This window comes from Prinia subflava, chromosome 21 (assembly GCF_021018805.1).
Source record: "Prinia subflava isolate CZ2003 ecotype Zambia chromosome 21, Cam_Psub_1.2, whole genome shotgun sequence".
Lineage (NCBI taxonomy): Eukaryota > Metazoa > Chordata > Aves > Passeriformes > Cisticolidae > Prinia > Prinia subflava.
In genome coordinates this window covers 2,941,919-2,955,870 of record NC_086267.1, presented here as the reverse complement: position 1 = coordinate 2,955,870, position 13,952 = coordinate 2,941,919, and the positions used below count along the sequence as shown (strand labels likewise).

The 13,952-nt window shown below is 47.2% G+C and overlaps 1 protein-coding gene across 1 annotated transcript; it reads left to right on the top strand.

Annotated features, from left to right (window-relative positions):
- Nucleotides 1-4,057: 4,057 nt before the first annotated feature.
- NPPA (natriuretic peptide A) lies at nt 4,058-13,939 on the top strand. Its single transcript, XM_063417607.1, has 2 exons — nt 4,058-6,532; nt 7,992-13,939. Exons 1-2 carry the CDS (start codon nt 6,413-6,415, stop codon nt 8,322-8,324), a joined length of 453 nt encoding a protein of 150 aa, XP_063273677.1. The 5' UTR covers nt 4,058-6,412; the 3' UTR covers nt 8,325-13,939.
- The last annotated feature ends 13 nt before the right edge of the window (nt 13,940-13,952 follow it).

Here is a 13,952-nt window from a genome sequence, read left to right as displayed (position 1 = left end):
TTAATGTTGAAATTTCACTGGAAGACCAAGCACAAAACCTGAAGTTTATTTGCAGAAAAAATAACAGAGGTCAGAGTAGGTTAAAGTCTGAGCTTATGAACAGAATCCTACAGAAGGTGAATAAGAAACAGATAAGAGTTGCAATTATAGAGGTCGAGCTGGTAATGTGTCATCCCATCACCTGGCATTTTGTGGGAACGGTTTAAAAAGGCACTTTTCTCAAAGCAAGAACAATTTATTTCACATAAAAGGCTCTATAATTAGATCCCCAGGACTGAAGCCAGGTGTGTTTGTACTTTGGGTAATTTGCTGAGTTCTATTAGCATTTAAATAATCAAAGCCAAGCTTTGAAGTGAGGGTGCCAGTCAGATGAGGGGAGCTCATCTCTGGCTGTGCCATTTCCATCTCTGCTAAGAAGCAGTGCATGAATTTACAGAGTAACAGAAGTTGCTGAGGAGAAAAGCCTCCAATAAAAATACTCCTACACAGAAAGAAACATACAGACATCTTTCTCAAATATGTGTGCTTTTGGTGCACCTGATTTTAGGGGATGTCAGGCAGCAATCAGGATTTGGTCTCATTCAAGACTCACTTCTGGCTAGCTTATTCATAGAGGGCCAGTTGTATTTATTCCCCTTGAGCATCACACAGCTCCTGTTCAGTCTCACTGCTTTATCCCTCTCCTATCTTCAGTACACACAAAATTGAGGATAATGCACATCCTCCTCCAGATCTGCTTTCATTCTCTATCAACAATAACCCTCTCACTTGACATGATCTTGCTTTGTTCAGGTACTGAGCTTTCAAAACACACATCTCCTTTCTCTGCCAGGTTCTTTGCTGTGTTGCTTTAAACAAACCCCCTTGCCAGCTGTTAAAACAGCTGGATGCAAAAATCCCTGTCCCACACCAGCTGATATTGCTGGTTTGCTTCCACTCTAAGCAAATGAAGAGGGCAGAAGGCAGAGGCTCCGTGGAATTGCGTTAATATTACCGAGGTGGTGAATGAAAGGATCTGTCTGCTGCTCTGCCTCTTGCAGGGGGGAGGGTTACAGAGGTAAGGAAGGGTTTGGTGACAGTGCCAGAGAACCATCATCAGAGGAGCTTCCAAAGAAGGAAAATCTCCTGAACCCAAGTCTCAGGACGTGGTCTACTCACACAGCACAGAAATTTGTATACAGAGAAGAAAGAGCTGTTGTCCCAAGAGCTGCTGCAGACAAATGAACATTTTCAGTTCCCCCACTTGCCTCCCCCATGGGGAAATGATCCATCCTTGCGCCCCTTGGAGGGGAAATCAACCCAGCTTTCAGCTCCTGTGTGTCTGAGGCAGAGCAAACAGGCTGAAAGTGCAAAGTTCTTTCATCATCTCCTTCCTAACAGTGATGGAGAGTGGAGGGAGAGGAAATCACGGGGATAACGGGTGCTGCCAGCAGGGGAGATGACCAAGGGCAGTTCCCTCCCTCTGGAGCAGTCGGTGCACTCTGCAGACCCCCAGGTCCTGGAAGGTGACAACAGGAGGGTGCAGTGCAGCACCTCGGCTCCTGCAGGGATCCGGCAGGAGGCAGCTGAGCTCCCTCCGGGCAGAGCGGGGACATGAGGAGAGACATCCACGGGCAAAGAAACGATTCAGGATGGAGAGGATGAAAGGGATGGGGATGGGGATGGGGATGGGGATGGGGATAGGGATAGGGATAGGGATAGGGATAGGGATAGGGATAGGGATAGGGATAGGGATAGGGATAGGGATAGGGATAGGGATAGGGATAGGGATAGGGATAGGGGATGGGGATGTGGGGATGGGGATGGGAATGGGGATGGGGACGGGGATGGCGATGGGATGCAGCTCCCGGCTCTCTGCTGGGCCCCCCCTGCCGCTGCTCGTTGTGCCGCGGGCAGGGCTGCGATCCCCGCCGGTGCCGGGCCCGGCGCTCCCAGCGCGGCGCCCGCAGCGCTCCCGCCGGGGAGAAGCGGCAGGAGCGGCGCTCTCTGTCCTTCCTCTCCTTTCCTCTCCAGGACCTCCTGCAGTCGCTGAGGCAGCTCCGGGAGGAGGAAGGGGAACCGGGCCTGGGAGACGAGCCTCTGGCCGGGGCTGAGGACGGCGGCTCCGAGCGGGAGCTCTCGGGAGCGGAGAGCGGCCGGGCGGGGGCTCCGGTGCTGGCCCCAGACCTTCCCAGCCAGCGGAGGGCCAGAGGCACTGGAGGAGCCTCCTGTCCTCTCTCAGACAGGGACACTTCTGCCGCTGCCTTGGGCCGAGGATAGGGGGACCGGCGGGCGGACGGGGCTGGGGCGCGGCGGGCACGGAGCCCGTGGGTGCCGCTGTCCCCGGCTGAAAGCCTCGGAGCGGCTCCCCCGCAGCTCTCCGCGCTTCTGTCACAGATTTCCGGAGCGCATGGAGGAGCTGAAGCCGGGACCGGCTCCCAAGAGCTTCCCGAATCTCCAGGCCGGCGTTCAGCAGCCAAACCACCGGGCTGCCCTCGGACCCGCCACGGCAGCGGGGTACGGAGCAATAAACTTTGTGCCGAGCCTACATTGCTTTTTTTGGGGTGGTTTTTTTTTTCGGTCACGGTTTAGGAGATGGCCAGAGGATACAGAAATTCAGAGTGCTAGTCTCCCTTGCTTTACGGGCTCCGTCCTGACCCCGGCCAGGACATCCCAGTGTTCTGAAAGCCTTTTGCTGCAGGGTCGCAGCAGCAGGAGGGACGCTGTTTGCATCCTTCCAGGGCTGTGTCAGTGCCCCTCCGCACTGTACCCAAGGGGCACTGCCAGGCGCTGCTGCCAGCTCCGGGACCGCGGCACTGAGCCAGCATCTCCTCCCCGATGGCTCCGCTGCTGCCACCAGGGAATCCTCCCTGGAACTGGGCGCTGGCCGAGGGGTTAATCCCAGGTGTTGTCCCACACACGCCCCTGTGCCATGGCTAAGCCCTGCTATCAGTGCCAGGTTTGGCACGCCAGACCGGCATGGGGGGACCTCTAAGGACAGAGGGGCTCCATGGCAATAAAAATACTCCTGGCAGCGGCTGTGGCTGCAGGGGAAGGGCCCCGAGGTGTTCAGCACCCGGGACAGACGCCCCCCGTGCCCGGGGCTCCCTGCAGCCTGCACCGAGCCCGGAGGGTCCGGCAGAGGAAGGGCCAGCCGAAACACAGAGATAATAAATATATCATGATCACCGCAACAAACAATTCGTGTTTAGGTTGAAAATGAATTTCCCCCGTCGGGAAAAGTGAGGCACCACTTAATTGCAGGATGGCCAGTCCAGATATTTTTACACCTCTGTTTTGATTCTTGTCTTCTCATCTATTCATTTCCTTCTCTACCAAACTAACGCGCAGGGAAAGAGAGCCTGGGTGGGGCGTGGCAGAGTTTTGTCAAAGGTTTTGTCACTGGGAGATGAAAGGATGCTCAGAACAGGAGGCTCTGCACGAACAGCTCACACTCTCCAGGCAGAACGGCAGCAGGAGAGTGGACACCACCAGAGGGATGTGCAGCAGGTCAGGCAGCACCTCGGGCAGGCAGCACATGGAACCCACATGGCACCAGCCCCCAGGTTTATGGCCCTGAGCCTTACAGGGCTGAAAAACAAGGACAGAGAATAATCCTGCTGGGGAGGGGGCAATGTCACCTCAGCTGAGCTCTGCCCATCCTCCTCCTCACAGATCCACCCTTGGTGCTCTCCCTCTCTGATCTGAGCAACCAGAGCTGCTCCAGCAGAGCCTCAGGTCACCACACCTCCCATCCCACACCCTGGGAAGAGGGGAAATGTGTCAGATTCCCAACCCTGAAACCAGCCACAGTAAGGTTTTAGAAGAACCTGCTGCCCTGTTAAAGAAAACATTTTACTGGGAAATGCCCAGCTGAGCATGGGCAATGCCCAAATCTTGACTCTCCACTGCTGGGCTATAAAACCTAAAGTTCATATTAATCGACCAGGGTGATAACACTGAGATAAACAAGTGACTTTTATACCTTTAACAATGATGAGCTGAGTTCTGACACTCCATTTGTTTCGGCAGAACTGCAGGATGGATAATTGAGGGCAGAATTTGGCTGTGAAAATACAAATGTCATGGGCAGCCACTTTACCCCAACTCTACACTTCTCTACATTGTACATGGAATAGAGCACAAAAGCTTCCTGTCCTAAAAAAGCATTGTTGAGGCTGAAGTCGTGCTGCTGCATCTTATTTATCTGCCATGGAACACAGAAGGTGAAAAGAAACAAACCAGTAGAGAAAGGACTGTCTCAGGGTCTGATTTAATGACTAAAATCATGGAAAATTAGATTGTTTCACAGGGACAGGTCACTCAAAGCAAAATATTGAGATTAATATTGTGTCCCTCAATTTCTTTCTGCTGGGTTTGTGCCCCAGGGGCTGCTTTATTAAAAAAAAACAGACACAAAGGAAAACTCAGAGCAAGCTACAAAATGTTTTTGTACAGAGAGAGCACTCGAGAATACTTAGAGGGGGGTGGTGAAAGGAAAGAAACAAGAAATACAACAATAACAGATTCTAATTATCTTAAATTGGACACTCAAAATTAATGAATAATTATGGTTTATCTTCTCCCACTTTTGCAGTTTACAAAACAAAGTAACACCGTGGCACAAACACACACACCAAGTGCAGCAGAAACAGAATAGTTGTAACTAATTAATGAATTATACAGACACTGCAGTATAGAGTGTTAATTAAAAAGAAAAACCATCAGGATCTTAGTTATTTTTTAAAAGCACAAAAGAAGTGTTGGAGCACACAATAATATAAAAGACTAGTATTGCCTCCATGTTCTGAAAAATAAAAGCATTGAGGAAAAATAGAAAGCTCTTATAATAAAGGACTTCATCAGAACGTACACAGAGTTGGGCTGACTTTGGGCTATATTAGGAAAAAAGCAGCATTCGAGGGTGACTTCACAACCTTGAGAATGTCCTTTCTGGTATAATTTTGGTAGCTGATCATGTGAACAGTATGTGCACGTTTGTACATAAACACCATGTTAAGACATTCAAGACACGGGAAATACTTTATCATTCTATTATTATTTTGAAAGTGTATTCAGGAGATTCATTCAAGATCTATGTTCATATGAAGAGCCAACAAATAATTACTAGACTGAAATTCAACTTACTCATACATCTGTTGTTTCAATTTAAAATAACAAGAAACATTAGGAAAATGCAAAATATTGCTTCACGATTTATAACTCTCTTGCATTTCTGTAAAAAGGTTATTTTTAATTATACTATATGCACAAGAGATCAATGGAAGAGAAATCTGAAGCATTTCTGTACTTTTGTAATTTCTCATTTAAGAACAGGCAGTTTCTATGTAATTTTAAGACACTCAGCACTCAAAGAAACAAACGCTTTTTGTTTTTAATATATCAAATGAAAGGTTTTGTTTGAACTCCTCACAAAACACACATATACACAAATTCATCCATTCTTTCTTTGGGACAAATTCTGAATAACACCAAAAGCCATCTATTTAAGCTCTCATCGAAAAAGTTTCTTTTTTGTATGACAGTAAAAGAAGATAATTGCTGAATCTGGCTGCCTGTTGTTTAAATTTTATTGATGCAGGGTCAAGTCTTACCATCAATGAAATCCCATTATTTAAACGTTTGGCTGTTAATGAACACTAACGTTTTCCAGCGGTGCCGAAGCCGGCTGTCGCGGCGGGCGGGAGGCTCTCGCTCTCCCCACGGTCACTGAGGTGCAGATGGAGGAGCTGCTCTCCTTGGTAACACACAAATACAAAGTCTCAGGGGTGAGAATCACCTCAGCAGCAATGGGAAAAGAGAAGTGGCCCAAACCTGGGATTTTCAGCTCTGTGGTATGCGGCGGCCGCGCATATTCCATATATAGAAGGAAAATGTGCACAATACTTTAGGTGTCCTGAAAGTCCATTTATCTTCATTCTTGACTCTTCACCAAAAACTCATCTGAAAGCCTGTTGTATGCCCTGTCAAAGGCAAACTCCTTACGGAAATCTTCTAACTGAGCAAAGTTTAGAGCAGTTTTGGGATTGTTTCCCATCTCTGTAAATCTGAGCATAGGGGTCTCTTGAAAGAGAATTGCTAAGAATTTCCAACTGGACTGTGTAATCACAGCGCCTGGTATCAAGAGGAGGGGGAGTGACATGAAATCACTGACTTGTGACATACATTCCTCAGCAGCTGCTGCCTAATGACAGCTAATAAAGGGAATCTTCCCTTGACAGAGCTGCATGCCTGCAGTGGGACTGGAATGTGCCCAAGATAAACCCACTGATAACCTAGGAAGCAGGGATCATCCAAAGAGTATAAAAGACAAGCTTCAGAAGAGAGACAGCAGGACAAGGAAGAGAGAGGCTTGAAGGGACATCTCGGGAAAAGCAGTTTGAACTTCCCTCTTCCCAACAAAGTCAGCGCCATGGACACTAAAGGCTCATTTTTCTATGGCTTCCTCTTGCTGCTGCTCATCCAGCTCCAGTCCAGCAGAGCCAACCCTATCTACAGCCTCAGCCCTGCCAAAGAACTAGCCAGCATGGAGGTGAGACTCTCATTTTGCAACTTTTGGGGTGCTTAGCAGAGTGTGAGGTGGTTCTTTGCCTTCCTTTTGCATGACTGGACCGCAATAACCACATCAGCCATCACACGCCAGGGGACAAAGCCTCAGCTCTTCAGAGGGGTCAGAGAAGCTCTGTAGGGCAATATCCTCCCATGCTGGGTTCACCCAAGCTCCTGGGCAGTGGTGGGAACCAAAACTGTGATTTTGTAGGATGACTGCTTTGGCATTTTGGTTCTTTTTCTTTTGAAGATGCATCTTCCTGAGAACAAAGTTCCAGGGAAGGAAAAATCATCAGAGTAGCTCCATAAGAGCAAATAGAAAACTTTGAGGTGGGGTCCTGTCCATCCCTGCTCTGCAGGACAGCTCTAGCTTTGGGAATTTGAGAGATCTGGTTGTGTATGGATGAGAGATGAGGAGGCAAAGTGGAGCACCCAAAGACAAACTTTTAGAAATATTACTAGAGGAACAACAAAATCATTTAGTGTGGTTCATCCAGAAAAGCTTTCAGAGTTATAAAATTACCAGCTAAGAATTTTAACAAATAATAGAGAAAATTCATTGGTACAGCACAGCACAAGCTTGAGACTCTGATGAGATCTGAAAGCTCAAACCTTTCCTTGGGCTGGTACCAGTGACCAGCTTCTCAAAGCTGTTCTCAGGCCCTAAGAACAAACTCCCTGAGCTGACAAGGACAATCGAAGCTAAAGCTGCTGTTTCCAGCAGCCAGGAAGAGTGGCTACCAAATGCACTCACTGTCAGGCAAGCCATAAGGCTCATTCCTCTATTCATATTCTAGAGATGGGCAATTCCATTCCTCTAATTGGTTGAGCTGTCCTTGAGGAGGTTATCTGACCCCAGTTACACAAAGCTTTACAAATGAGACAAAGAATGATACCCAGGAAGCAATCACACCACAGGCATGAATTTACCATACAAGTATTTCCGTTACTTTAAGGAGTAGCAATCCTGCAATCCCTGGGGCAGAGATTAGTGAAAACACCAAGAGTTTCTCCAGCTGATGTCCACTGAAGCAGCCAGGGGTGACAAAACACCTTCTGGGGATGTGGGAGTGGGCTATGTGGCTAGAGGTTCTCTCAGGCTGTGCACCCCCGGTGGGCTGAGCAGTATCCCCCTGTGTAACCCACATCTTGCATTCTCTTCTCTGCCAAGATGTTTCCTAACCTTGCCATGATACACATGGTGGCAAGCAGCTTCATTCAGTTCACACAGTGAAGCTGTATCTGCCCATAGATGGAATTATTGTGAACAAGGATATAAGGCAGAGGACAGAACCCAACAACCACCAGCAAGGCTGGGATCCAACCTGTCAGTCTCCCTAGGGTGGGCTACGGGACCATCAATGAATGCAGAACAGAATTACTGGAAGTTAGCAAATGACCACAAAACAAGGACTTTCATTAATTCAATCCTTCTTTTCTAGGCTCTGCTGGAGAGACTGGAAGATAAGATTGCAATGATGGAAGCCCTGGAGTCCAACCCTGACCTGCAAGAACCCAAACCCCAGGAGGAGATCATGTCGGAACTCGTTGATGACAGTGACAATCAGAAGGCTGAACCCAGGCTTGCACCCAACAGCCCTCTGTCCTACAGGGAGCCCCTCTTCAAGAGACTGAGGGGGCTGCAGATGCCCAGGATGATGAGGGATTCTGGCTGTTTTGGGAGGAGGATCGATCGGATCGGCTCCCTCAGCGGGATGGGCTGCAATGGTGAGTCCTGGCTAAGCATTTCACTGAGCAGCACAGACCGTGCCTGACAGGGGACAGGGAAGGAGCAGCTTCTCATTTAAGTCTTTAAGGAGACACAGTTTGAGAATGGAATTAATTTGAGTCTAGTATTTAAGCCAGTATTGGTTTTTCAAAAGCGCTGCTGACAATGGTGACACGTACCAAGACAAAAGCAGATTCTAACAACCTTTATTTTGTGTTTGGTTTGCAGGTTCCCGGAGAAATTAGGATCAACCTCCCAATCCCCTGCTCTGAAGAATGCTTTACAGTACCCCTTCCTCCCAAGATGAAAGCCAGATGCTTTCTAAGCTCCTCAACAGAAAGTTATTCCTATTTTTATTTATTTATTTATTTATTTATTTGATGTTTTTTAAAGAACATTTCTTACGCTAGCACCGACAGACCATCTTTAAATAAAACTAACACATTGGACATCTGTGCTGGACGTCTCTCCTGTCTGTTGCATTGTATTTTCTTGTATTTGGCTAAAGTCAAAATCTTAAATTTTCTTGATATTTTGGTACCCCGAAGCCTAGATCTTACTTACATGAGACAGAGAAAGCATGAACTTGGTAAAAATGAAAACGAGTTTTTGACTAGAGCTTTTCCTCTGCTGTAAGAAATACTAACAGGTTAGCAGGAAAAAAAAATCTTGCTTAACATGGAAAGACCATCATGAGTCCTCCTATAGACAGGGTTTCAGTAATAAGAGAGTCCTTTTGCTGGTTTAGATTATTCAGTGATGGGAACTACCACAAATGCCTCATGTAAGCAAAAATTACATGGAAAGAAAGAAATAAAATCATAACACTCCACAAGTTTCAAGATAACCAGAGGGAGGCAAGGGAATTCATTGTATTTGTTTTCTAGCAGTGACCAAATAAAGGTTACGAGCATCAACAGAAAGATACATCATTAACTGTGTCTTGTCTCACTCTGCATGTGCCTGAGATGCTGATTCCCAGAATTTCTTGAAGGATCCTCAAAGGGTTTGAATATTACCATGATATTCCTCATGAGAGGACAGGTGGGATCACTCAGCTCCACAGCAGTTTGCATGGAAGATTTATCACTTTCTGGGAATGGCCCCTTGCAAGGATGTTCTAACATGGCTAAAGGGAAGTCTGATTAAGGTTTATTTAACCTTGGTTGCTAGATTTCACACCTAGGAGCTGAATTTGACCCAAAACATATTCTAGCACCCCACCAAAGAAGATAATATTGCCAAATCCACATTCAGTCAGTTTGTCAAGGAATAAAAAGATCTTGGATCTTGTCTTAGGTTACAATGAAAGATGTAACCAGAAGTATAAATTCTATCACCATCTGTTGAAACCAGGTGGAGCAGTTCTCTTTATCTCTTCCATGACCAATCCCTCATAACCCCAGGGGGATATTCCTCTGTTAATGGGGCAGCTGTTAAACCCAGGTGGGGAGTTTTCTTTATCTCTTCCAAGACCCACCCTCTGTCCAGGGCGATGTCTTTTGTTAATGGGCCACTGAGTCTCACTGTATGACTGATAAAATTACATCATCCCACTGGGAGATGCTCCAGCATTCCCACCTGGATAAAAATCTGAGATTTGGAACACCAGGGCAGCCTTTTCCACTGGATTCCCAGGGGAAGAGCAGACCCATCTATACCACCACAGGACCTGTGCTAGTTTTGCATTAATTGACATTTGGTTAGGAGGGAAGAAGCCACCACAGAAATGATTTTCCTAAGAGAAGCTGCTAGCAGTTTCCTCCGTGCCTGACAAAACCAATCAATGGCTAGTCTGAATATTGACATCTGGTTAAACCAATTAAAGAGCTGAATACACCTCTGTGAGATTCACATTTTAAGACAAACAAAAGTGGACTGCTACCAACACCCTGACCAACAGGGTGTCAGGTTGTATTCTGACTCTCCCAGTGGTTTTTTTGTACTACTGCATCTTTATTTTAATTTTCCTGGTAAAGAACTGTTATTCCTATTCCCCTATCTTTGCCCGAGAGTCTCCTAATTTCAAAATTATAATAATTCAAAGGGAAGGGGTTTAAGTTCTCCAGTCACCTGTCTTTCAAACCAAGACAGATCCCTGTGAGCCCTGGCAATGCATCAAGCCCAGCTCAACACGACTGTCCTGTGATTGACTGCACGTACTGCTAGGAACTGTGTTATTTTGAGCACCTCATGAGTCTCATTCCCAGAATCTCAGCACATTCCCAGTCTCATTCCCATGTACCTGAGTACCCTGAGAAGCTTGTTCAGGCCTTAAGAAGGCAGTACCAGGACAGACTCAGCTGGAACAGTCCAATTCTGACTTTGGATATGCAAATGCACGTGGGGACAGAAATCTGAGCAGGTGAGGATAAGGTATGGAAGGCAGGTGTTCCAGAGCTGCTGACAAAGCTCTCAGGGACCACAGCTCCAGGGAAAGGGTAAATTCAAGTGCACACCCCTCCTGCACAGGGCCGTCACAGCAAAGGCTGCTGCAACACTTTAACAGGGCTCATGTCACACATCACATTTCTGACAGGCCACCCTCCCAGTCACTGCCTGCACTGCTGACACGGCCTCCAAGAGGGGTCTGTGTGCTCCTCTCCACACTGGGCCCTGTGGTTCTTTCCTAGGGAAGAAGGGCAGAACTCTAATCTGAGGGAATAATTTTGCTACACTCCAACAGGAAGCCACAGACAAATCCTCTCCTTCCAGCAGCACCAGCTCCAAATAAAATACTTTGTGGAGTAGTGTCCATACAGGTTTCCCTGACAGAAGAATAAACTCCCAGGTTAAGATTCCCAGCAGCATCCATGGCACATCTCTGCAGTGAAAGCTACAGCAACTTTGCATTTATTCACAGATCAAGGGGATGTGAAGTCACCCTTTGGGGAGCCCTTGTCTTCTAAAAAGGCTTTCCAAACACACCCTCTGCTCCACGATGGGAACATGCAGGTGAATCCCTCCACGCCAGCAATGGGCAACAGCCTGATTTCTCCTGTGCTGCTGAAAGTAAAAACCATTTATGTACTCTAACAACAGCTCTTGCTAGAGCTGAATTTTACCCAGTCAAGCACAGCTTGCACAGACACTGTAAATTGTCCCTCCCTGTCGGCCCCTCAAGGCACAAACCACTGTTTAGTTCAGTGGAATGTGCTAAAAATGGCAAGAAGAGGCAATGCTGCCTGACCTAAAGCCAGGTGGGTCCAGTGTTAGCAGCAAGCCAGTTCCTGGTGGAACAAGTCTGTATTGGCTTGCAGACAGTATGTTAATACACCCTGAGGTCTGGGAGAACCTAATTGAGGGTAAGCAATCGAGGAAAAAAGCATCTCTGACTGGATTTTTACTGCTACTCCCATACATACACTGAGCTGTAAAACACCCTGAGGGAAATCTTGCAGCCAGGTCAGAACAGTGCTGCACTCAGGAGGAAGCACTGGCAAAAGGTGAATGGGAGAAACTCAACACTGATCAGCTCTGCAGGCAAAGAACATCACCACCAAGGATGAAAAAAAGCTGCCACTGTTGCTGTGAGAGCTGGATCAGAGAGAGCAGGGAACAATCTTGGGAATAGCCATCATGTAAATGAAGAAATATACCAGTGGGACCAGAGAAGGACCAGGCTAACACCCTCCACACAGCTATAATGACATTTCCTGTGCTGCCAGACTTCATCCTAACTTCCAAAGAGTGTTTGGCAGTACCCATGATTGGCTGTGCATCCTTCAGCAGCTTGCTTTCCTTTACTGGAACACAGGAATTCCATTAGCGTGCTCCATGCACTCTCTAAGGCATGAGCCCCTTTGGAATAGGGGCCTGCTGCGCATGGGGTATATCTGCAAATTAGATTTGATGGTTTCTTTGCTCCTCAGACACTGCACTATCCCCATCCAGCTTCCCACTAAATGAAATGCTTCCACTGAAATCCAAGAATGCCAAGAGGAGCTGTCAGCACTGCTCGGTTCCTCGAAGAAATCAGAAGTGAAGTACAGGGCACACACCCCCACTGCTGCAGGGAGACGTGGAGCTGTGCCAGCTCACATCCCAGTCTGGCTGCAGCCAGCTTGCTTAATTTACTTCCCCTGAATCTTGGCCCCTGAAGGCTTTTGCTGATTGACATCTGCTTGATAAGTGTGTCCCACACTTTTATGTGGGAAGGAAGGAAGATTTGTAAGGCTTTCCCCCTCTATTACCATCTCCTGACTGCTCTCTCAGCAAACCAGCACAATCCTGTACATAAAAAGCAGAGTGGGGAGAAGTTTATAAAAACAGAAGATGGTGGGAAGGCAGCAAGAGTCAGGCCTGCTATACTGGGAATTGGAAGGATAGAAAAGATAGATAACACTGGTGTGTCAATTCGGCCATCCCAGAGAGATATTCTCTAGTATAAGCATCAAAGGGTTGCTGGGGCAGTCAACAAAAGTCTCAGGGTTGTCATGTCTTATCTGTTAGTCATAAGTTTTCTACACAGTATTATTTTCTACTAAAACTGGTATCTATGAGTTCCAGACTCTGCTCCGAAATGTTTAAAGGATCAGTAAGATGTGTGTTAAACCATACATAGCCCATACAGCAATTGAAACAGCCATGCTACTCACTTTTAAACTGTGATCTCAACACCCAAACCTCCCTGACTGACTCCCCTCCCTTCCCAGCAGACAGCAGAGCTCACTGATGCCTCATCCCAGCTCCCTGTAAGCCTTTCCAGACACTGCATTTGAGCAGTGGATGCAGAGGAGACTGAGTGTGTCCCACCACTGCTAGAAATCCCTTCAGCACCCTGGACAAGAAGAGCAGCTCCTCTCTCTCCTCACACCCCTGCAACAGCCACAGCTCTGGGCAGCCACCCTCTTCCTTCCACAGCTGGGAATGCACACGCCTGGATGGGAATGCACACACACTGAAGAGGCAGCTGGTACCCTGCTAGCAAAGCAAAAATTAAAATAATAATAATAATCTCACTGAACAGTAATTTTTTTTGCTAGAGCCCCAGCGTGTTGTTACAGGGACAATGACACGTAGTTGGATTCAACAAGTCTATAAACCTCTCCCATTCCCTCCTGTGTTGCTGTATTTATGACCTAGGGCAGCACAGAGCTGGAGCAGAGGTCCCCCAGTCCTTTCTCCTGATGACCCCTTCCTACCCTGCCAGGTTATTCTTCTTATTCCTTGCTTAAGACTGCTGTGGCACTTCTCCAGCTCCTCAAACCAGATTTCTGCCATTCCCTCCCAAGAGAGGGTTTTACCAGTCTCAGGCTTTCCCTGGCATTCCATACCCACCAGGGCAGGAGGGCAGGAGCCACACAAGCTGCTGGCTAACTCTGTGCCAGAGTGCCTCAGAGAGCTACACACCACAGCCCCTGATGCACACAAACATGCAAAGGCAGTGAGCTTTTGGGGTCAGGTATTTCCACAGTGCTCAAAGACTGTATTAATATTTTTTGGCCTGTAAGCATGTGATGAAAGCTCAAAAATTTGTCATAAATTCTTTTCTGTAAGGCGGACAGCAAGACAAAGCAGGAAAGATAGCCACAAACTAAATAAACGTTAAAGATGAAATGAAGATTTCACACCCTGGAGAAGCCAACTGTAGAACAAGAGGTGCCACACTATGGTCTAAACCTCGTTCATTAACTCACTGGGAGGAAGGTGAATTCTCAGGTGAGAAAAGCAG